This window comes from Anthonomus grandis, chromosome 1 (genome assembly GCF_022605725.1).
Source record: "Anthonomus grandis grandis chromosome 1, icAntGran1.3, whole genome shotgun sequence".
In the NCBI taxonomy this organism is placed as follows: Eukaryota; Metazoa; Arthropoda; class Insecta; order Coleoptera; family Curculionidae; genus Anthonomus; species Anthonomus grandis.
Genome location: NC_065546.1, coordinates 43,350,783 through 43,375,589, shown reverse-complemented (window position 1 = coordinate 43,375,589; position 24,807 = coordinate 43,350,783). Strand labels below are relative to the sequence as shown.

General features: G+C 32.7%; 2 protein-coding genes across 2 annotated transcripts in view; one reads left to right on the top strand and one right to left on the bottom strand.

Moving 5' to 3' along the window:
- Positions 1–5,797, bottom strand: part of LOC126736317 (neuroparsin-A-like) — an 18,017-nt gene extending 12,220 nt beyond the window's left edge. The window contains exon 1 of the mRNA XM_050440628.1: positions 5,706–5,797. The gene's annotated coding sequence lies outside the window, so the exon portion shown is untranslated. The remainder of the gene's footprint in view (positions 1–5,705) is intronic.
- On the top strand, positions 3,495–24,807 carry LOC126736308 (uncharacterized). The gene is made up of 4 exons (XM_050440606.1): positions 3,495–3,900; positions 4,927–5,106; positions 13,114–13,232; positions 18,470–24,807. The coding sequence occupies exons 1-4, from the start codon at positions 3,804–3,806 to the stop codon at positions 19,283–19,285; spliced, it is 1,212 nt and encodes a 403-aa protein (XP_050296563.1). The 5' UTR covers positions 3,495–3,803; the 3' UTR covers positions 19,286–24,807.

Here is a 24,807-nt window from a genome sequence, read left to right as displayed (position 1 = left end):
GTTACCAGTAAAACCGATAAATAACCGATAAATCCATGATCTTACTCAACGTCGCGTCGGTCACGTTAAAACGCATTCGCGATCAAATCGGTGTCAACTGTTTCTTTCGGAAATTGAGAGCGAAATGATGCGAATTAATTTAAGTCATTAGTAGTTCAAAAAATGCCAAATTGTGCATCTTTCATGCGGTGCATTATGGGTCAAGATGTCATATCTGCTGCGTCCAAACAAACACACTTATGGCCTTTTTTATGCGATTCAGATCGTTCGATTTGGTCTAAATATTGCGTAAAGGCGGATGTACATGTGTTAGATAAGAGATTGTTGCATTATTTGGTTTTATAAACAAAAACAAGAAGATGATAATGAAGGAGAAGAAGAAGAAGATTTGTGTCAAAGAGTGTATAACAGTTAATTACTATCTTTTAATTTGGATGACGTAAGGTCAATTATTTGAAGGCTCTTGTACGTCCAAATCAAAATAAAATCGAGATGAAAAATATATATTTTGATTTATAAAAATCAACACATCATTCACAAATTATTGGCTTACTACCATAATGACAAATTATCGGCAAAGTTACCGAGTTTTATCGATAAATCGGCCTCTAAATTTTCTGCTTAATCTCCAATAAATTAAATAATAGTTTAAACTTTTATAAACAAAAACAAGCGACCACGAGTGTTTTCCATGGTCATTGAATATTGCTTTTACTTGCTTTTCTCTTGAATAATATTTAAACATTTTTGAATGAAAAATAATTTAAATTTCCCGCTGAATAGCGTAGCAATTTACACTTTGACATATGTCAACTAGGGAGTGACATCTGGTTCACACTGGAAAAATTTGGATCACGTCAAACTGGACAATCATCGGATGACGTTATATGGCACAAATGACACTTTTTTATGGAAATATAATCCAGTTTATAGATTAAATCAAATATCATATATGGCACGTCGAATGTCTTTGCAGTAAGTGAAACAAAGATGAAATATGTCGGTAGCTAGAGGTCATTTGAAACGTCAATCCTTCAGAGCCCACTTTGCATTTTTTCACAATGAGTGGAACAGAGTCAGCGATATGATGACGGTTGAAAGAAAGCTCAAGTTTCATGTTGAAAGTCGACTTTAACATTTCGATAATTAGTGGAACAAAGGCCGCTGATCTAAATGCCACGTCACACTTACAGAGCCGACTTTAAAATTTTGATAATGAATAAAACAAAGACGGGTATATGTTTATCATATAAGGAGTATATGAAAACTCCCAATATGAAGTGGAAACAGCTAGATGCTGACCGGTAACTTAATGCATATCGGCATGTCACTGAGTGAAACAAAGATGAAATATGTCAACTGCTGGAGGAAATCTCAAGTGCCATCCCGAGAAATTTTCAGAGCTAGCTTTGCTTTTTTTTACAATGAGTGAAATAGAGAAAGCGATATGCTAAAAGCTGAAATGTCATTTGACGAGTGAAAGCCAGTTAGCATTTCAAATTTTCAGAGCCGACTTTGCAATTTTTACAACGAGTGGAACGGAGGCAGGCATAACCAGATACAAACTAGAAAAATTGTGGTGATAAATGTCTATATTAATATTTGATAATTTCTTTAAATGACATTTTATGAATCAAGACAACTGTGCATTTTTTTACAACGAGTAAAACAGAGATAGGAAATTTTAAGTGTCATTTGACAAGTTAGATGCTTAGAGATGACTTTAAAATTTTATTAATGAGTGGAACAAAGACGGATGAATGTTGGGGTTAAACTAAATGCCACTTGGCACGTAAAACTTCAAGCATCGACTTTGTAATTTTTACAATGAGTGGAACAGGGACAGCAATTTAATGACAACTGAAGGTAAGACTACCATTTCGATTATGAGTACAACAAAGACGCATGTATATTGACCGCTGATCTAAATGCCACGTCAAACTTCCAGAGCCGAATTTGTGTTTTATTACAATGAGTGAAATGGAGACAGTGAGTGATCGAAAATCGACTCTCAGAGCTGATTTTCCAATTTGCACCACGAGTAGAACAGAAACAACCGCAAACCGATTTAGACTGTGAAAATTATGCTGATAAACGTTAAAACGGCCGTTACTTATTGGTATATTTGATACGTCAAACTTCCAGAGCCGACATTACATTTTTTACAATAAGTAGAACATAAGATAGTGCTATGTTGACAATGGAAGTAAGCATTCTACGCTATTCGATAGCTTAGATCTCTAGGTGTGAATATTTATGGTTGATATAAACATCATGATTGTCCCTTTTATTCTACAATTGATGTTCTATTAGTCGCTTTACTGCGTTTAGTAAGTTAATTTGGCTTTAATCCAAAAGTTTGCGAATAAGAACTTACTCTCTCAGGGGGGTTTATTAACACAGACGCCATCCGAGTGGATATTTTTAAATCGGTAAATATGTTTTTCTCGAAAAATTCACGTATGCAGGTCCGTCTAACGGATGCACAAATATGTTTTCATCGATCCGCAAAAAAGCCGATAATCACGAAGTGAAAACTGTTTATTTCCAAAACTGGATTAAAAATAACGATGTTGCTTCGAGGTACATCGTGTTTTTCTCGGAAATTATTGCTCAAAAACAGACTGATAACTAGCGATTTTTTTTTGAATTTGTGGAAAACCATTTGGTCAATAATAAACAATCGGTCGTTGACATGGAAGCTTATTTTTGACCAATAAATTTAAATAAATCCCTTAAAAAATATTTCATATTTTTATCACTTGGGGTTTTTGAGATATTTGATCGAGAGTGGAGGAAGTTCAGTCAAAAAAAAAACAGGTTTATTGGGTCAGATTAATTTACAAAAGTTGACTAAACCGCTTTTATAACACAATGTACTTTTACAACCTCTTCATGACACAAATGCTCTTCAAACTATAAAAAAATCGAAAATATTTCCGAAAAAAGTAGTTACCACACGTTGGGCGCCAAAATTACCCACCAAAACTGACTTTTTTTCGCATTTACGAGTCAAAATATGAATAAAAAAATCTCAATGCTTCAAACAAAACAAAGTGATTTCAATCCCACTTAATTTGGCAAATGAAATAATTTTAAAAATATTTAACGGCGTTGGCCCTGGCCCATTTTTTCGGCCATTGTAAGAGCGTCGCTTGATTATATTTATTTTGTCTCATTTATAGTCAATTTAATTAAAAATACGTTTCTTTAGTCACGAAGCCATTCACAAAACTTAAGTCATAATAAACTAAAATCCAGAAATAGCAGTTTTACGTGCGAATAATAATATTTTTGAAAAATATTTGGAAGACCAGATTGCGTAGGTGATACTGCGAGCGAAAGTTTGGCCCAATAAACAATATTCCTGTTGTTTTTTTCCTAGAAGTAGCCAAACAACCTTATTTTACCGTTTAATTACGTTTTTCTTATCGTTAAATATGGTAAAGCGGGATGAACTTTACACACAGAACGTGATTGTTTGGTCATTATAGATGGGGCCAACCTTGAGTTAAAGTTAAAAACCGTAGTAGACCTCCTATCGGGAAAAAACAAATTGCACAAGCAGTATATTTGCCAAAATAAAAAGAAAACTGACTGGGTTTCCTAAGGTGGTGGGGAAAACTCGACCCAAAAATAATCATATGAATGAAACTCACGGGTACGCGTCAGCATTTGCGAATTCGCCACGTAGTCGAAATCGCGTTAATTTAGTGCTGAAATAGTGATTTACGCGTAATTAATTTTTGTTTTTAGTGATAACGGTTGTTAATTGGGGCGGTGTTTTTTGAGTTAAAGTGACAATGGGGATGATAACTAGAGTTCGGGGACGGTTACGTAGTTTACATACACTCCCGAAACTGGATGAGAAAGTTCGTGATGAGAAAATAGCAGAAACAGGTACGACTGGTTCAATTAATTAATATTTTATGTAAGACTAGAAATATTTCAGCTTATACTAGGATATTCTAGAATAAATTTTGCTTGGAAACCAAAAATGGTGCGAACATTTTCGCTAGAACAGAAGCTAGAGCTCGTCAAACTTCTACTTGTAATTCTTTGTTTTCCTTTAATAATGTATTTGAAAAAAATTAGTTGCCTGCATTTTACTGGAGTAAATATAGTTCAGTGTATACCAAAATATTCTAAAATATTCCTTTTATTTGAAAATAAAAAATAGTTTAAAAATTTTAGCGAGTTAGAGAAACTGAAAATGGTGTAATTAATCATTTTTACCAGAATAGAAGTTAGAGCTCGTCAAACTTGCAGCTGTAAATTTTTCCTTGATAAGGTATTTGGAAAAACATTATTGCACGCAATTTACTAGACTAAAAATATTCTAGTTAATATTGTTTCAAAACTCTAGCTAGAACAGAAGCTGAAACTCGTCTAAGTTGTAACTGAGAATTCTTGTTTTTCTGTGATAAGGTCAAAAAAAAAGTATTGCACGTAATTCACTGTACTAAAAATGTCCATACTAGAATATTCTAGAATGCATTAATTACAGTTTCTTAATTAACTTTCATTAACGATTAAAAACAACCAAACTTAATTTTAATTAATGAACTACGGTTCCTTAATTTTTAGCAGCTTTAAAGATTTCTGGTTTGAAATATATTTCTTAATAAAAATAAAATAAAATGAACTTTAATTAATTATTTAATGGTCTTCGCAATTGCTTAACAATCCAAACGAAATACACAAATAAAGATTCTATTTATATACTCGGGCACATAAAACAGCTGTTTAATATGATTAACGCCCCACTGACCAAAAGTCTAAATAACTTAAGTGATTTACTCTATTTTTAGTATTATTCTAGTTTCCTTTCATTAAGTTTAATATATCATAAGAGGCCGGCTCGATCTCCGGATAATAGTCCGATAGATTTTTCGTTGAGACAATGCACTCATGTTTTTTTTTCAGTTTGTCTACTCTCAGTACTCTTTCTCCTCCCATACTGTTCCAGAGGCCACGCCCCCTTACTGCTTAGCCTCGGAAGCTGGTTTGTCACCACTTACTCATTCCTGGTACTACCACTTCTCATCTCAGCCAACTACAAGTACCCAGTAAAATGGCTAAGGCAAATCACACGTAAATTACCAGGTAAGGATTATTAGAAGTTCATAAATAATAAATCAGTGAATGAAGGTCATTGTGTTAAAAGAAGAAAATGAGACATAAAAATTATCCACATTTTCTATTCAAGTACATTTATCCCGAATGCCTACTCGAAACAGTGATTTAAGTGGTACAAATTGCAGTCTGTTAGACATGGTCGTTTTCTAATATCAGATCTCGGCGGGTACTTACTAGACGAGTACCGATACCGAATTAGGACAAACAATCCGTGTGGGTATTAAGTGTAATAACCTATTTAACAATAATTTAATATACAGAGAGTGACTTCAATCATGAAGTCGGCTCGTGGAGCTGATTTTCGTTTCTTGCTAATCGGTTCCGTTGAAATGCTGTTGCTGTTGTTTGCATTTTCAGATTTATATAGTGAGGCTCAAATACATTTTGCAACACTTGCCAACAACGCTAACGCTAAATGCTGGCCGCTCAACAAAGTTGATGCGCTTAACACTTATGCACATAACGGTGTTGCCAAATGGGGTTGATTTGTACTAAGTATATTTATAATGCTTTAGAGCATTATGGTTAAATTAAATAAAATTATTGAAATTTGGTTCTAGTCTTACCTGCTGGTTCTAGTAGATGCTGCAAGCTGCTACTGAACTATGAGATAGAATCCAGAAAGTCCTACCCTTTTATACTAAATCCACACGTAACCTCTTTTCCCCAAGGATAATTACTTATCAATTAACTTCCTCTTTTTTAATTTCTTCTTCCCTCTTTAGCACTTCATCTGCATATTAATTGGAAATTAAACGACTCGCGACACTTATCCAGATTTTCAATATTTGCCTTAAAAACACGATTTATTAGGGTGCCAAAAGGTTTGATTTCGACTAGTTAACAAATTATTCTAACCGTCGTAGTTCATCACAGAAACTCACCAATTACCCAATTTAATCCTGGAGAAATTACAAAAGATTCTGGTGCAACTTTTAGTGAATATCTAGAAACACTAAAAGTATTATCTCGATGAATATATTGATTGCCATGTTAGTCGACTCAGATAGAAAAAGATAGCAAAATTTTTATTTTGGGGTTGGAGAATTCATTAGCAAAAGATTCTTACAAGATATCTAGAGATAGAAAATACGTCAAAAGAGTAGTTCAAGAATTAAACTAGACAAGGTTGCAGTAGTGTTTTTTTTTTAAATATATGGTGTGACCAAAATAGAGCATGAGGATCTCGTAGTAAACCTTTCTATAAACCTGTATATAATCTTATAGTATCTATAATAAAAAATATGAAAACAATATGGCCACCTTAAGAATCTTTTACACTACTCCTATTTGTAGCATATACTCCCAACATTTGTAGTATATATTATTCTTAGTATCACGCTTTTCATTTCATTAAAATAGTCAAACTGGTAATCTAGATTATGGACTTTCACCTTAGATGGTCTGCTTAAGGATCAAACTTGTTCCTTGGACGCACTCCCAAAAAAGTCCAATATTTCCAAAAAAAATTTTTTTGATTTTTTGAACATAAAAAAGCACTTATTGCATATACTTGGCTTAGTATCACACTTTTTATTCCATTAGAATCGTTCAATTAGTTTTTTAGATATAGCATTTTGCAATAGGTGGATGGTAACTTCAAGGGTACAACTTGTTTCTTGGATACTGCTCTATTTCTTAAAATTTCTTGAACATGAAAAATATATTTATAGTATAAACTTTTCCCAGTATCATGCTTTTTATTCCATTAGAATCGTCCAACTAGTTTTTTAGATATAGGACTTTGAAATGGGTAGTGACTTTAAGGGACAAACTTATTCCATGGATAATTCTCCAAAAAAGTCCAATTATCCCAAAATTATTTCTTAAAATTCCTTGAACATGAAAAAATTTTTATAGCATATACTTTTCCCAGTATCATGGTTTTTGTTCGATTAGAATCGTCCAACTAGTTCTTTAGATATAGGACTTTGAAATGGATAGTGAGTTTAAGGCTCAAGCTTGTTCCTTAGATACTGCTCCCAAAAGAGTCCAATTATTCCAAAACTATATCGTAAAAATCCTTAAATATGAAAAAATATTTATAGTATATACTTTTCTCAATATTATGCTTTTTATTGCATTAGAATAGTCCAACCAGTTCTTTAGATATAAGACTTTGAAATGGGTAGTGACTATAACTGTCAAACTTGTTTCTTGGATACTGCTCCCAAAAAAGCCCAATAATTCCGAAACTATTTCTTAAAATTTTTTTTAAACATGAAAGAACATGTATAGTCTATATCTTTTCTTAGTATCATGCTTTCTACAATCGTCCAACTGGTTCTTTAAATATATGACTTTAAAATGAGTGAAAATAGCTTGCAGCGCTTTCACTGTTCTAATGAGCTTAAATTAGCTTTAATTGCTTGCGAGCGCCCTCTATTTTTCTGCGTGATTACTTTAGGACCTTCTTGACATTGGAGACAGGTTAATAAAATTGTACAAAAAGGTATAAATTCAAATATACTTGAGATAAAAAGGGTGCTATTTTGCTTAGGAAGTTTCATTTAACTTGAGTGTGTGCCTGAAAGTTATTTTTATGCTCCTTTTGTAGGGTAAAAACTCGTTTAAAGAACCTTGATTTTGACAGGTTGGCGATTGGGCGGGAAGTTTAAAATCTGTTAGTATTATTGAATTAAAAAATTAACTATTAAAATTAATTTTTGAATGATTTTGACTTATTAGCAGAGAAAACGACACAGTTTAAAAGTAGAACATAACTGACACATTTTCCTTGTAGATTACACAACTAGACCAAAATACCGAAAAGCATTTCCATACTATCGGCACAGTTCTAAATATATTTTTCAAAATTTAAATTATATAATGAGAGCATAAATTCACGTTTTGCTTATAGTAACCCCATTAGGTAAACGTGAATTTATCAATGACAAGTCCAAAAGTCATCACCGAGTCCCCCTCGTAAAGGCCATTTGTTATGAAACATCCCATCGGTCAATATGATTATTGATTAATTATTGTTATTGAACCCGTTATGAATAATTTTACAACAATTTTATAAATAACATCAATGCCCCGATAAGACGAGTAAAGTACCAGGAAAGGGAGTTATTTATAGTAGACTTGGAAATGCGACGACTAGACGTTGTTTACTGCCATAAGACATTTGCTTATCGCGATACCCCAATGTGAAAGATCTATTTATAAAAAAAATAATAATTTTTCAATTTGGTTATCAGGTAATTGCCCAAAAATCTAACTAGTGGCGCCTACATTCGGCAAAGATTAATTATTGTTTTTTGTTAAAACACCATTACCCCACTTTCGATTTTAAAAGTTCAAGATTCCGGTTGAACTTATTATCAGTTCAAATAATTGAAAAATTGTTTATTATAAGTTCTAGCTCAACCCAACCCTGACCAACAAACAGTTATTTATTTTCAAATGAGCGAATTTGGTAATTAAGTATGTAGATCAATAACAAAAAAGTTATTTATATTTGTCAAATATTTTGGACCCCGAACGATATTTGTAGAGTGTTAAGTTCTTAGTACTATGCTTTTCCTTGAGAGTCAAACGTCCTCCTCAGGCACCAAAAAAGTTGCATATCTCCAGATTTGTGCATTAACCTGCTCTGAATCTTAAACGACGATTGTTAAGAATCAATTTCTTAATATCATGCTTTCGGTTTCATTGAAATAGTCTAACCAGTTTTTGAAATTTTAGACTTTGAATTGGATGGTCACCTTTAGCGTCAATCGTTCTCTTCAGACACCACTACCAAAAAAGTTTTGTATTACTACATAATTGTTCTTTAAACTGTTTTGAATCTTAAATAACATTTGTTAAGAATGAAATTCTCAATATTATGATTTTTGTTTCATTAAAATACTCCAAATAGTTTTTCAGATTTCAGACTGGGTTCATATTGGGTTGGGTTGGGTTGGGTTGTACCAAAAAAGTGCTATAAGTTTAAAACATTTTCTTAAATTGCTTTAACCTTAAATAACATTTAAAAAAAAATGCAATTCTTAATATTTGCTGTTTGTTTCATGAAAAGACTCCTTCCAGTTTTGAAGACTTTGGACTTTGAATTGGTTAGTTACCTTGAGGGCCAACCGTCCTCCTCAGACACCACTGCCAACAAAGTTGCATAACTCCGAAATGATTCCATAAACTGCTTTGAACCTTAAAACGTTAACCCCTATGTGTGTGTATCAAAAGTAATACGCAAAAAGATTTGTAAATTAGCCTGTGTGTATATTTTTTGATACACGAATATTTGGCGTATTCAACGTGCTGTGTATTTCATTCGAACACAGTTACCACGTATTTGTATGGGCTTTTTAATACCTTTAGGTTCTGGTAACTAGTTTTTTTCCTAGGTTGTTAAAAATTATTATGTAAGTCCGGCAAAATGGCAAAAATCTCGTTTAACCTAAATACCGGCAAATATTATTTTTAGGATCAGTGTTTGTTTACAGTTCGGTGATCGAGTGTTTGTACGTCTTGCTAGTGACGATTTTCGCGCGCAAATATGCCGGGTAGAAAAAAACGTGCTCTTTCGGAGTTGTAACTTGCCAATTTAGCTGAAAGTTTAAGCCATGTTAGCGATATTGACGAGCCATTTGATGATTCAGATACAGATCCATGGTACGCTGAGAGTTCGGAATATGATAGCGAGGAATCTGCCGAAAATAATAATCAAAATTATAAAAAAATTAAATATCAACAGCAACCTCAAGTACCGAAAAACCAAGACCAGCCACAACAGGCAATATTTGTATTTTTATATTATACCCTCAATAATAAAAATTATATCTATTTTTAAAGTACCAGTAGTGATGACGAAGATCAAGATATAAATTTAGTTGGTCCCCAAGTTCAAGCGGCAAGAGTACAACGAAACGTAATTTGGAATGATGTTGATTTGAAGAGAATCTAAATAAATTTCCAAATCCACAAGAGGATAGTACATTAGGTCCGATTGTCGAAACGCGTCATGACGACAGCCCGCTTTCTTTTTATAGGCTATTAGTTTCTGATGAATTGCTTGACCTTCTCGTAACCGAAACAAATCGGTTCGCCCATCAAAAGATTATTGCTGGTATTGTCAATGAGTCTATCTCAAAAAACTCAATTCTCGCCAAATGGAGTGACACAAATCACAAAGAAATGTTAAAATTTATTGGAATCCTTATATGGATGGGACATGAGCCCAGAACCTCGTCTAAAAGATTTTTAGAGCACTAGTTTTATTTATAAAACTGATATATATATATATATATATATATATATATATATATATATATATATATATATAAAGTTACACAGATATCACGACGTCGATTTGAAGCGTTGCTGTCTTGTTTACATTTTTCGGATAATGAGTTATGTCCAGAGGGAAACAGATTATTCAAACTGGAAACACTTTTAGGAATATCCATCAAAAATTTCCAGGCACCTTTGGTGCCAGGAAACTCCGTTTATATAGATGAATCCATGGTTCCTTTTATTCCATTATTCCTAGGCTATCATTTCTGCAATATATACCTGGAAAAAGCCATAAGTATGGCATACAAATTTTTAAGCTGTGTGCTCAAACGTGCATGCGTACAACTTAGAAGTTTATGCTGGCAAGAAAGTCCGACCCACGGATCAACCAGCAGCAATTCAAGTAGTAATGGAGTTAATGCAACCTATTTTGAACAGCGGTAGGACCTTAGTCACCGACAACTATTAATTGAAACACTGCGAAAAAATAGAAAATACAACCCTAAACGTGTCTTTGAGCAAAAAAATTAAATCGCGGAGAAATGCAAAAACAAAAACGAAAGTTGTTGTTGTTGGCAAATGGGTAGACAAACGAGATGTTGCTTTTTTGACAACTAAATCACCTCTGGTAATAACTGAAATCTAGACAAGAACTGGTATAAAAAATAAGCCATCTAACATAATCGAATATAACGCTGTTAAGTCCTACATTGATGTCTCGGACCAAATGTCTTCTTATAGTAATCCCGTGAGGCGTTCTTTGAAATGGTATCGGAAAGAGGGGATAGAAGTCATAGCAAGTACTAGCGTTGTGAATGCACTAAAACTGTGTAATAAAGCTTTAGAGAAAAAAATATTACGACTTTTAGGGAGAGCCTTGTTGAGAGTTTGTGCAAGGACAATGAAGATGTTCCTCTCCTGCCAGCATTAACTCATCGATTGGAAGAACAAGCAAAGAGAGGAAGATGCGTGGTTTGTTATAACTATTACTCAGAAAGATACAGAAGAGCACAAGAGATGTTAACATAGATGTTCAGGATGTACAGACAAAAAAAATTTATGTTTAAATTGCTTTTTCAAAACACATAATGTATCCAAAAAAATGTAAATTTAAGTCCAATGTAAGTTTTTCTACTTTTTGAATAAACTTATTATAAAAAAATTGTGTATTGGTTTTCATACATGCAGGTTAATATAACCGTAATGAGTAAATATCAGCTTCTGTGAACTGCGTGTATCAAAAATATACACGCATCCTAAAATCACTACTTTCAAAAAAAATACTGTTATTGTATCCTTATTGTGTTGACAACAAATTTATGAAAACAAATTTTTAGTTCGGGTACATAATTTTTGCGAAACCGGGTGCAGGGGTCAAAGTGTGAAACAATTTATATTAGGAATTAAATTTTTAATATTATAATATTATGCTTTTTGTTACATTCAAATTAGTCTAACCAGATTATGAGATTTTGGATCTTGAATCAGGCGGTCACCTTGAGAGTCAAACGTCCTCTTCAAACACCACTAGCAAAAAAGTGGCATAACACCAAAATTGTTTTTTTAACCTGCTTAAGACCCTACCTTAAACTCTGTTAAGAATTACATTTTTAATATTATGCTGTTTGTTTCATCAAAAGACTCCAACCAGGTTTTAAGATTTTGAACTTTGAAATTGGGTGGTCACCTTGAGGGTCAAACGTCCTCCTCAGGCATTACTACCAAAAAAGTTCTATAACTCCAAAATTCCTTTTTAAACTGGTTTGAACCTTAAACAATATTTATTAAGGATAAAATTTTTAATTATATGCTTTTTGGTTCATTCATATAGTCAAATTATTTTGATCCTTGAATTAGGCGGTCACTTTGAGGTTCAAATGTCCTCCTCAGACACCACTATCAAAAAAGTGGCGTTACTCCAAAATTATTTCTAAAACTATTTTGAACCTCGGACAATATTTGTTAAGGAGCGAATTCTTAATATTATAGTTCTTGTCTCATTTAAATATTTTACCCTGTTTTTGATATTTCGGACTTCTAATTGGGTGTTCACCTTGAGTGTCAAATATCCTCGTCAGACATCAGTACCAAAAACGTTATATAAATTCAAAACTGTTCCCTAAATTTTTTGGTTAAAAGGTTTTGAACTTTGAACAATGTTTGTTAAAACTAAAATTCATAACATTATTCTCTTTGTTTCATCTAAATATTTCAACCAGTTTTTGAGATGTCAGACCTTGAAGGTCAAACTTCCTACTCAGACACCACTCCAAAAAAGACTTAATTACTCCAAAACTGCTCCTTAAGAAACAACATTTGTTAAGGTTAAAATTCTTAAGATTATATTTGTTGTTTCATTTAAATAGTCCAACCAGCTTTTGAGATTTTGCCCTTTGAATTTAATACCTTGATAACTCCTTGTTCCAAAAACTCTTACAAGTAGGATGTCGACCATAGAGGTGTCCACGAATAATAAAATTCAATACAACTAATTAAAATTTGAGTGGAATGATCCGATAATCTCTTGTTTTTCTAAAAGGTCCAATAGTTCATAATAATATGGAATATTCTCTTTTTTTATATATATATAATGATGATATTTACATGCAATGAAGGTTATTGAACGGTGTCTCTCGTATGTCTGCGATTTTTCTTTTAGTCATACTTTTATATATTTTTACAAGGGTGTCTGGACAACCTTAAGATTTACTTATATAGCATTTATTTTATTTACAGGTTTGGTGAACAAATATTCCAGACCCGCCTGGAATATAATTTGTAAAATCTACGCCCCGTTGGACAAATGCGAAAGAAGTTTCATCAATATGAAAAATATATCCAACTTGACCACGCAAGTAAGTCGGTTCTTATTTTATTATTTTTTTTTGATAAATTGGTTTTTGGAAATTTCCCAACTATTTTATGTTGTTTTTTTGAGTTCGCCCTTGTGCCGGACTTTCAAGATTCACATTTTGATTAATTTATTACGAGATTGGTTTACTAGAAAAACAAACCTTGGATATACGTATGTATAAACTTATATAATTTAATGACTTTTTTATCATTGCCTCTTAAATTAGATTACATTTTGACTTACAATAAAATTTGAAAAAACTCAAATTGTTACCGTTTTGACTAAAAACTTTTAGGTAGAATATGAATTATTTAATTTCAAACTAAAAATTTCACTAAAAAAAAAGCTACACGATGCGCAAAATGTCATCTTGTCAAACGATCTTATGTTTACACTATAGAGAAAGTAAAATAAGAAGAGGGAGTATTCACATGTATACCAGATGGCATCAAGTTTATGACCTGACTATAGCGCACCCTTCGCAGCCATTGAAACTATTTAAGAAAGAAATAAATATGAATAATCGATATTGCAGGTATTTACAATACCGATTGAGTCATGTTAAGAAAAACGAGGGATTTTCGAAATCGGTATGAAGTACACATTCATGACTAATATCTCTCAAATTATTAGAACTAAGGTTATATACACCGGTGGCCAAAAGTAGATTGACAACTACTTATTTTTCAAATTTGTTTATATCACGGTTTAGGAAATGATAAATTAGGTGGGACAGTACCTGATTAAAAAACAACGGAGCCTATTTGTAATGTTTAATTATATTTAAACTATTTATTCGTAATACCCAATTTTATAAAAAAAAATTAAAAAACTAAACAATTTTTAAGTGGCCAAAATTAAATTGACAAATTCAAAGCTTACTAAAATAAAAATAGGTATAGAAAATTTAAAGGTTTTTATTCAATAATGCGTTGCATAGCCTCTATTTCTTCTCACTTCCACCAATTTTTTGGGCATTGACCTAATTAAATTGTCAATATAGGACGTGTCAATGGATATCCAGCATCTCTTCAAAGCTTCAAAAAGTTCTTGTTTATTTTTGAAATTTTTACATCGGATGTGACGATCAATGTATTACCAAATGTTCTCGATCGGATTTAGGTCCGGTGACTGTGACGGCCATTTGATAACATTAATTTTTTCTTGGGTCAACCATTCTTTAACGAATTGAACTTTGATTCATCACTAAAAATAACCTTTTTCCATTCGGAGACTGTCCAGTGACTATGTTCTCGCGCAAAGCTCAATTGCGTCCGTACGTTTTTTAAACTTAGCAGTGGTTTCTTTGCAGGGCGTCTTGTTTTTAAATCACTATATTGAAGTCTCCTTCTAATGGTACGACAACTAACTGAACCCACACCTTCTTCTTCCAAATGCAGCTTGATTTCTTTTAAAGTTGCGAATGTGTCAAGTTTTGCTTTTTTCAAAATTAATTTGTCAACACGACTAGTGGTCTTCTTTGGTCGGTCAGTTTTTTTTAGAGGAACAACACTTCCACGAAGATCAAATTTTTTTATTATTTGACTTAGGTACTGTTGTCCTTAAAAAAGAAAATTTTCGAGCAATATCCGCCTGTTTAACCCCTTTCTGGTAATCGTCGATTATTCGCATCTTAATATCGATCGATAAAGTTATACCACGTGGCATTGTGAATATTTTTCAAAACTAATAGTATGGAAAGTCAAATCAACAGAAACCAATGCATAAAACTCAGAGAATGAATAAATATGTTGTTTGTCAATCCAATTTTGGCCACCTAGCAGTCAAACAAAATTATTGGAATTTGATAAAAAAATATTGAGAAAAGGGCAAGCAATAAAAATCTATGGAATTTGTTTCTTCAAACTATGTTGTTTACATTCCTGAACACTAATAAGCTCAACCGGTTTTTCCTTTGCTTTAGATAAAATATATCCATAAAAATGGAATTTGTCAATCTACTTTTGGCCACCAGTGTATATTAAGAGGAAATATGTGCATATTAAAGCAAAACGACATTTCAAATCTTTCCGAGCACGTTTAAAAGAAATACAATTTTTCTCTTCTTTATTTATTTATGCTATATTTTCACATTTCTCACTGTTTATCATCTGACATGTTGCTTTTTGAAAATATATAGATTTTATATTGCTGCCCATAGGGATTATAATATATACTAAATCTTCCAAGAAATAAAGCAAAAAAAACAACAACATTTCGATTTATTTCAAAATAGTGTTAATAAAATCAGTTAAAGTTTTGTTATAGCCAGGATTAAAATGTGCTTTCAAATACAAGATCCCAATCAAATAAATTAGATTGGGATCTTAGTGCGTCGACAAATAAGTAAAATTCATCTAAAAAAAACAATTTTTATGTTTAAATGGTCATTGACGTTTGCAGCATGGTCGGAATTATAATATGATGAATAGAAATTTCCTATAATCAAATTTAAACAATGTGGACAATCTGCAATCAAATTACTGGAAAAATGCTTCAAATAAATATAATTAAATGTACAACCAAAATTGCTAAAAACATTAAAGAAAAAACATTTTGTTCCAAATAAATCAAAATATTCGTTCTACATTTCTAACATTAGTAGTAGCTATGTCGAAAATCCGCAAACCGTCAAAGAAACGGAAAATAAATTTAGCAATGGAATTGACGAAGTCTTGGATTGTTTAATTATGACAAACATTTAAGGATGGCATTTTTCAGATTATTAAAAAATAGCTATTATTAAGCCCCTTAAAAACTAGAGACCTACTACTACCAATTTTCTAAAAAATCTTTGATTTTGCAATATCCAAATGATTGTAACATTTTTTAAATCAGTGCAATTTATTGAACGCACACTAGCATGACTACACTTAAATAAATCCACTTAAGTAGCTATTTTTCAATATACTAAGAGCCATCTTAAAACATACAGGGTGTTTCCCTAAGCGTGGATTGCGGCTATATTTCGGGAACTGTCAATCTGACATATAATGGGGGAGTAAGTGCAAGAAGCTAACCTGCTACAAAGAGTTTGCGCCTAGAGAAGTTAATGTAGGTACAAAGATTTTAAATATAGTCCATTTTAACAATCGCAATATAATGAAAAATTTCGACCAAATGTTAGTGTTTCTACAAAAGTATAAATTTTTATTGTGTGATATTATTATTTTAACTGGAACGTGGCAGCTTGCTAACAATTATTTTAATGTTGATGGTTAAATTCATTATAGCGAGGGAAACTTTAATCGAAACGATGGTGTATAGTTGTTTTCATAAAATGTAGTTCAAATGTTAGTATGATAGATAAAATAAGGTACGCAAAATCTGGTATTACATTTGTTCGGTTTATTATGACTGTGGTTAATGTTGAATATGGAATATCATGTACAGGGTGTCCCATTAAGAATGTTCCTCGGCTGTATCTCAGGCCCCAATAATCATCAGGCATGTTTCAATAGTGGGGAGAGTTTCTATCTTAAATGAGAAAAAAGGTAAGAAGTAGGCTTTGGCTGCACCGATTTTTTTAAAACAACTTTTATTTAAAAGCTCTTTTATTCTTGTAATGTTTCTTTCTTATAATCTTGGTATACCAGCTTTTTAGAAATTCCGGAAGGTGGCGTTTATTTATACACTTCTTTATACAGGAAGTTTCATTGGTACTAAATCAGGTAATAAATCAATGTTTATGGGAAAACTAGGAAAACTATGCATAGGAACGTTTTAAATATTTATCAACGTCGACGCGTCACTGTAACACGACCAAAATATTTTGATAATTTTGGCACTTGGTACCAATTAAACTGAAAAAAGATAAAAATATTGCTTATCTTAAATGGAATAAAAAATAATATTATTTTAATTCCTACACTAATCTCATGCCTGCCGAGGTGTTCGAATTGTCGTCCGTCTTGTTCTATACAATTTTGAACTCTTCGTCGGATTGATTCCACGGCTGCCTCTATTTCTGCGGCTGGTAAACTCCGAATAGCGCCCCTTATTCGCTGTTTCATATTTTCTCTATTGGTAGGAATCGAAGAAAATACAATGGCTTTTATTCTACCCCATAAATAAAAGTCAAGGCAGGTTAAATCTAGCGATCTGCAAGTATATGCAATGTAATCTAATAATGTTTCTATAACGATAAAATTACCTTGCCGGCCAAGGGAAAAAGCTACCTCTGCAGATCCACCGATCAGGGTACCGCTGATTAAGGAACGTTTGCACTTATACCGCGAAATGAGCCGGGCATCCGTCATGTTGTAAAAACATGTTGGCTCTTATAACTAGAGGCACCTCTTCAAATAATGCTGGGAGCTCATTTCTTAAAAATCCAAGATATCCAAATAAAAATGGACCTATAACCTGAGATCCTATTACACCGCACCAGACATTAACACTCCACCTTCCCTGATGCCGGATCTCGCGCATCCAACGAGGGTTAGTTTCAGACCAATAGTGCATATTATGTCTGTTAACTCCTCCGTCACTATTGAACGTTGCTTCGTCTGTCCATAAAATTTCGTTGAGAAAATTTTGATTTTCGAGCAACATATTTTCCATCCAATGACAATAATCTAGTCTTCTGTCATAGTCTTCTAGATTTAATGCCTGGTGGAGTTATAACATATGGAATGGATGAAATCTATATGCAAAAAAAATTAAATTAAGTAAGTATCTAGGCACTTATTTTTGAAAAATTGTGTTATACCTGTGTTCCTGCAAAATTCTGTGAACTACAGAACGAGGTATGCCTAAATCGCCTGAAATAGTTCTAATGCTTAAGTGCGGTTGCAATAGCTGCGCTTGCTAGTGCGTTTTTTTATTTGTATTTATCACATTGAACATTGAAAGGCCTTTCAATGTTCTAAGGTATTTATTTTTTTACATGTAGCGAAATTTTGAAAATAAATAATTATATATGGAAATAAATTCTGATTACCCACGATGGTAGAAAATCATAAAAAAAATCTTTTTTTAACACATTCAATTTAACATATTTCTTCCAAAAGCCAACAAAAAGGCAGATCTATTAAAATATTTTGGTAAAAAATGTTGGTAGAACATTGTACTATTTACAAATTTGTACAAAAAACATCTTGTGTTGTGGCCTTTGTCCACGCACTACCACGCAATTCCTTTTTTTCTCAAAATGATCAACTTTTCTTACTCAACTTTCAAATTCAACTTTCCTCTAAATCATCTTTAGGCATTAAAAACATTTTTTTTTTGTTTCAGCTGGTGTTCTTCATGCTCTGCGACCGCGTCCTCCTCTGCAGCTTCGGAGGACAAAACTGTCCACAAAAAAAAGTTACGGGACTCTACTCCCTGATGTTCTACAACGTAATCGCTTACTGTGTCAGTTACATCAAAGAACTAATCGAGAAAGAAGACTGGTCGGTAACTGTAAACATGACGGAGCACAGTAACATCAAACACCTCGCCATGTCCGCCACTAAAATCGTCCTGGAATGGACTAAAGCCGTAACTTTTATCATTACAGTTACGTTTATGCTGTTGGTGTTTGGACTTGAGCAAGGCTTAGAGCATTACCATCCGACTGCCCTCTATACTTTTATCACATGGACTTACTACATGTGCACGGAAAAAGTATTTGCAGAACTGTTCTTGCCTTTATTGGTGTTTTTAAAGATCGAATCCCTAGAGACTCTGGAGCAATTCTACGCTCCAGTTTTTCTGCGTTACTACACAGTTGGAGTGGCCACGATAATTTCCATAATATTATTTTTTTACGGACAATTTCAATTTGCTTTGTTCGCGTTTTATCTTACCGTTTATTTGAGGGCGAAAGACACTTTTTTCAATTATATGAGGACTTTGCAGAAGGAGAAAGAGGTGCTGGGGCAGTTCAGGAACGCCACCAGTGAAGAGATCGAAAATTGCGATGACGTATGTGCGGTATGCTTAAGTCCTATGGTTAAGGCTAAGGTGACGCCTTGTCAGCATATGTTTCATGCAATGTGCTTGAGGCAGTGCCTCAGTAATTCTAATAATTGCCCTATGTGTAAGAGAGAGTACGTTTTTGTGCATTGATGGGGTTATTGAGGGTTTTTATTGGAGTGGTAGGCTCGAAATTTACAGTAATTTGGTGATGAAGTTTAATGTTTAATAAGAAAATCAGAAGAAGGTTGAGGCAGAAGATACTATTAATTTTGCTTACAGTGCAATAGACATTTTTCTAAGAAAATTCAGAATATTAGAAATAGAGTAACACGTCCTTGGTTTTTAATATTTCCAAAAAGAGCACAATTTTGGGACTTTTTTTTTAATTTTCTAAAAACTAAATAAACAGAGGTTGTTATAGGTATTGTGTATTGTATAAATGTATTTTTTTCAGGCTTTCCTAAAGGAAATAAAGGAGTTTCAAAATTATCATTTAATTTGGTCACAAACTGTATTTTTTAATTAAACTGCAAAACATTGATTTTGAGATAAATTTTAATATTTAAAAAAAATTCCTATAAAACAGGTTTTTATGAAAATAAGATTTTTCTAGTATTTATTATTATACAAAAGATACACAACAATTATAAAAAGTATAAAGGCCACTTAAATATGAGAATAAAACTAAAAGTTCTGAATTGTTTGTAAGGGAGAACACTAATATCTAAAAATAAACCTCTACTAATAAAAAAAGTTAAAAATTGATTAAAAATGTATAAATAAAGTTAACGTAAGACACACAATGTAAAGACCCAGACACTCACACATATAAGATAAAATGAACAAAACTTACAACCTATCTAAAATAAATTTGTTTAAAAGCTTCTTAAACTGTGTTAAATTATCACAGGTTTTAATGACCACACGTAATTTATTGAATTCTATTAAGCCTCTGTACAAGACAGAGTTGATCAACTGATTTGTGTTACATCTGTCTATCAGTATAAAATATGTGCGATTTCTACTACCATAATTATGTAGGGGAGAGTGGGGCATAGCGGAATGATATTTCTATTTTTTTAGTTGGCGATCTTAATATTTAAAAAGGTGTAAAAATGCTGTCAATCAAAAGTTTAGACTCTTCTTTAAAAAGGTCAGTGATAAAATATATCTAAGGTGAACGGTTTTTGTAAAAAAAAATAAAAAAAAAAAAGAGAAAATCATTCCACTTTTCACACAGCGTTTACTTTGACGATGTTCCGGGTCTTTCTTTTTGCTTTCAAAAACTTTTTTTTTACAGTAACTAACTTCATGGGAGTTGGACTGTTTTTTTCTAGCAGTTCATGATAATACGGACTTACGTGTTGTTGGTTTCTGTTTAGTACTCTGCTGCACCTGGGGTACCGGTATAATGTCACGGGGACTGCAAATTTGGTTTTCAGTCAAAAGACCTGTCTCCTTTAGAACTTCTGGAGAACAGGAAGGAGAGACATTTGAAGAACAAGAATGAATTGATAACAAAGGGACTGGTTCCACTACTACTTTTGGGAAACATGGGGGCATTTTGCCTACACGCTTGCTGCAAGAAGGAAGAGCTTTTTTATCCTTTTCAGTTATTTTTAACACAAAATCTTTATCGGAAGCTGGTACCGCTACTATTTTCGACGAACATGATGGTATTTCGTCTTCAACATCTTTGCTGCAGGAAGGAATGGCTTTTTTATCACCTTGCTTAGCAGTTCCTTTTGATCAGCAGTTGGTTTGACATGTCGTAAAAAGTGATCGAACCATGTTGGGCAAAATATGTCTGTGTTCATCCATCCTGAAGGATGGCATACAAGTTTTGTATCAGGCGGTGTCCCCTCTAACAATTCTAAATTTTCTCTTACTCTTGGAAATATCATTAATGGGGGAATATATCTCCCTGCTGCATTAAAACAAATAACTGACGTAGTTGTCGTCCCCCTTTCTGCTGAACTAAGTGTTCCTACTTGCTTTTTGCCTTTAGACGCAATCACTTTTGACGGTTTGTTTGGAACCGTTGTGATTCCTGTCTCGTCCACATTATGAATTTGGCTTGGCGAGAATTTGTAGCGATCATATAGTTCAATGAGCAGGCTAAAAAAGGCAGAAACAGTATGCCGGTTAAAGGCCGTAGCTCTAGCGATTGAGGTTTTTTCGGGAGTTCGCAGAGAAAGCCTTGATTTCCGCTTTAAAAAGGCTAAAACCCAATCTTTTCCCGCCTTTCCTTTCTCATTATTAAATGGATGGCTTATCCCGTTCCTTACAGCGAACTGATAGGCTAGATGCCTTAAGTCTGATATGCTTAAGCCAAAGTATCTGCTCTCCATGAACAGACAGTGTTCAGCAAGCTGTTGCTCTTGTGGTGTAAAACAACGAGTAAATCTGCCTTTTTCTTGAAGCTTCCTCGGACGCGCAGTTTTTTTTAGCTCTTCGAAACAATGTTGTTTGTGGCACATTATAGCTAAGAGCTGCCTGCTCATAGCTCAAACGATTTGCTCGAACTGCTGTAATAGCGTTGACCATATCTTCCTCATCCCAAACATGTTGTGTGGATTTACGGACATAATTTCTAACCATTTTTGTCGGACCTCTAAAAAAAAATAGGAATAAAAAATAAGCATATGCATTCGAATGAATCTAGTTTAAATATTGTTTTTCTAATGGGGCAAAGTGGACTGCATTCCACTTTGCCCCTTTTGACATTTTCCACTTTGCCCCATTTGGCATCTTTTTAATAAATGTTTGTTTTTTTTTAACAACTGTGATTTGATCCATCTATATTATTTAGTACACTTAGTTATATGTCCTACCTTGAAAATAGCTGCTACAGTTTTTGTTAAAATATCACAATCCAGATTTTAACACAAATTTATCACCTTAAGAAATAAACAAATATCCACCAGTTTCACATAACGTCAAAAATCTAAACAGCACATACGCGCAGTGTTCACCGCTTGACGTACTGAAATGAACCGCTAATTTACCACGTGTTTTGGGCAATGACTTACCAATGCGACGTTACCATATGTATAATTCCACTTTGCCCCTCATTCCGCTTTGCCCCACTCTCCCCTATATCTTTAAAAACTGTTAATTTATCACAGGCGTAGGTAGGTAAAAGCTGTTAACAAGGTAAAACCAAGATAATACCTAAAGAATATACAAATATCTCAATATGTATTTTATATATATACAGAGTGTCTTATAAATAATGGTAAATAATTTAAGAGCAGATTTCTTAAAAAAAAATGAGGTTAAGTTCAATTTTCCTAGTTCGACAGTCAAAAACAACCAATATACAGGGCGATAAATTTAATGTAATTTTTTTGAATTTTGGCCACAAATTTAGCATTTACTATTCGTTATTAACATTTGGACAATGGCTGGCTCTTTTTTTGATATAGCAAATCTTAAAATTAACCTTTTTTAAAATTATGTCAGCGCCACAAGCAACATTTTTATTTTTTTTAACTCAGTAATTTTGTTAGGCTTCGCATAATTTAATTTTTTAATTAAAATATGCATTGTGCAAACAGTTTTGGCTTAAAAGGTTGAATCTAATTTAATCAAATCGAATCAACAATCTAATGAGGTAAAGGCTGGACTTCGTGCGGGCCAAAGTCTTCGACTTCCACGTCATATGCAATAAGTTATAATAAATCACAATAACTAACAGAACTAACAATAAGAACTTAAAAATAAACAAATAGACACTAATTGAAAGTACTCGTCCATTATCTTAAAGAGACCTACGTAAGTAGAGAAAAAATAAATAAAAACTCCAAGCCTCGGTCTTAAAACATTCTTTATATATGTCCTGAAGGTTACATGTTTTTCGCTAATAAAGCATCATCAGACCTTATAAACTAGATGACCTGCTTAGTACTTAGTACGCATTACTAGTTGTCTGACAAATATAAAGGATGTTTTGAGACCGAGACATGGAGTTTTTATTTATTTTTTCTCTCCAAATAGACACTAAACATAATTCTTTGGTTGACAGACAGCATATTTAGGACACTTAACATAGATTTCACAGCAGTTAAACGATTACATTTTAAAATCAGTCTCATAGCTCTGTTTTGGATTATTTCCAATTGGTTAATTTTGCATTGGGGTAAATTAAATAGCAATGTTGAGCAAAACTGCAAATTTAGTGGCATTATATAATATCAATGTTGTGTGCATTGACAAATTGTTTTTCTAAAAAAAAACAATTTTTTTAAAGAATTTTTTCATTATGCATGATAATTTAAGTGCACATTTAAAATTACCCCCAGATATTTAATTTCTTTTTCGTAAGCAATATTTTTCCTATTTACTTATTTACTTTCCGTATATTATCAATGTCAAGTTCACTATGAAGAATTATTGACATTAATAGAAATTATTTCAAATTTTCTAATTATATTAATTATTATGTCTTGTGTTGTTGTTTTTTGACTACTTTGACCATATCATTAATATATAATAGAAACAGTACTAGCCCCAACACTGTTGACTGTGGTACACCAAAGGTTACACATATAACATCAGACAAACAATTCATAAACTTAACACGTCTTGGAAAATAGATATTTAATTTCAAATCTTTTATTTACAGTGGCACCAAATCATGAAAATCCCAAGACAAAAGTAGCTAATTTTGTAGAAATTCATTGCTTTTTTAAAATTAAATTTATTTTATTAACTTTTCTTTTGCGCTATTTAAGCCCAAAATGAAAAGTAATGAAGCTTATTTGAAAAACCCACTTTTTTAATTATTGACCCAAACTGCCTAGAAAAACGTTTAGAATTTTAATATTGTGGGAGTAAAATCACTAAAAAACCACAGATAAAAACATCCAATTTATTTGAGTCACGAAGTGCCTGGAAAACTGATTTTTGTAGCTTTTGTAGCTTATGGCATATTTTGATTTGAAATATCACCTTAGGCGCGACATATCTTATCTTAATTTCTAGTGCATCCGAAAAAACAAACATATTTTTATTGAGTCTGGTGTTCTAATACAAATTGCTTTTTTGGCGCCCAGCCCGAATCGAAAATACCCGTTTATCTCCCTTGTTTTCCAAAAATATCCATTAATTTATTATTAATTACGTTTTTAAGAAAATCAGGCGTCGACAAGACAACCTAAATTAGATTTTCATTTGGGTCAACTTTGTTTTGATGTGATAGTGGGTCATTTTATATGGCAACCAATTTTTCATCTTATAAGTAAAAATTTATTTTTAGATGCATTTTGTTTACGTAACTGTCCACAGTTATCATCCATAGAAATCACACCATCACCACGACCACCACAATAATAATAAAAAAAAATTGTTTAGTTTCGAGCTTGCTTGCCAATTTCTGGTATTTATACACTCGGTGCCTCTCTCTATCTGCTTAGGAGCGAAAATAAAGTTATTTTTGATTTTTTTTACGCATCTAAGTTTTTTTTGTTTTGATTGTATATGTATTTATAAGTATGGAGAACATTTGACTGCTTTTACTTTAGGATAATTTTGTACGTTTTATAGCATTATAGGGTTAGGTTAGGCTGCTTTTGTAGAATTTTTAGGAAATTTATGATTTAATTTGTTTGAAGCCACCATAGGGTGGAATTTTTATATTTTAATTAAAATTAAAATTAAGTAGAGGATAA

Bases quoted from the DNA above. Each gene is read 5' to 3' on its own strand.
- LOC126736308 (XM_050440606.1), top strand. From the start codon at position 3,804: ATGGGGATGATAACTAGAGTTCGGGGACGGTTACGTAGTTTACATACA. The intron at 5,107-13,113 runs GTAAGGATTATT...TTTTATTTACAG, and splicing joins AATCACACGTAAATTACCAG to GTTTGGTGAACAAATATTCC. The intron at 13,233-18,469 runs GTAAGTCGGTTC...TTTTTGTTTCAG, and splicing joins TATCCAACTTGACCACGCAA to CTGGTGTTCTTCATGCTCTG.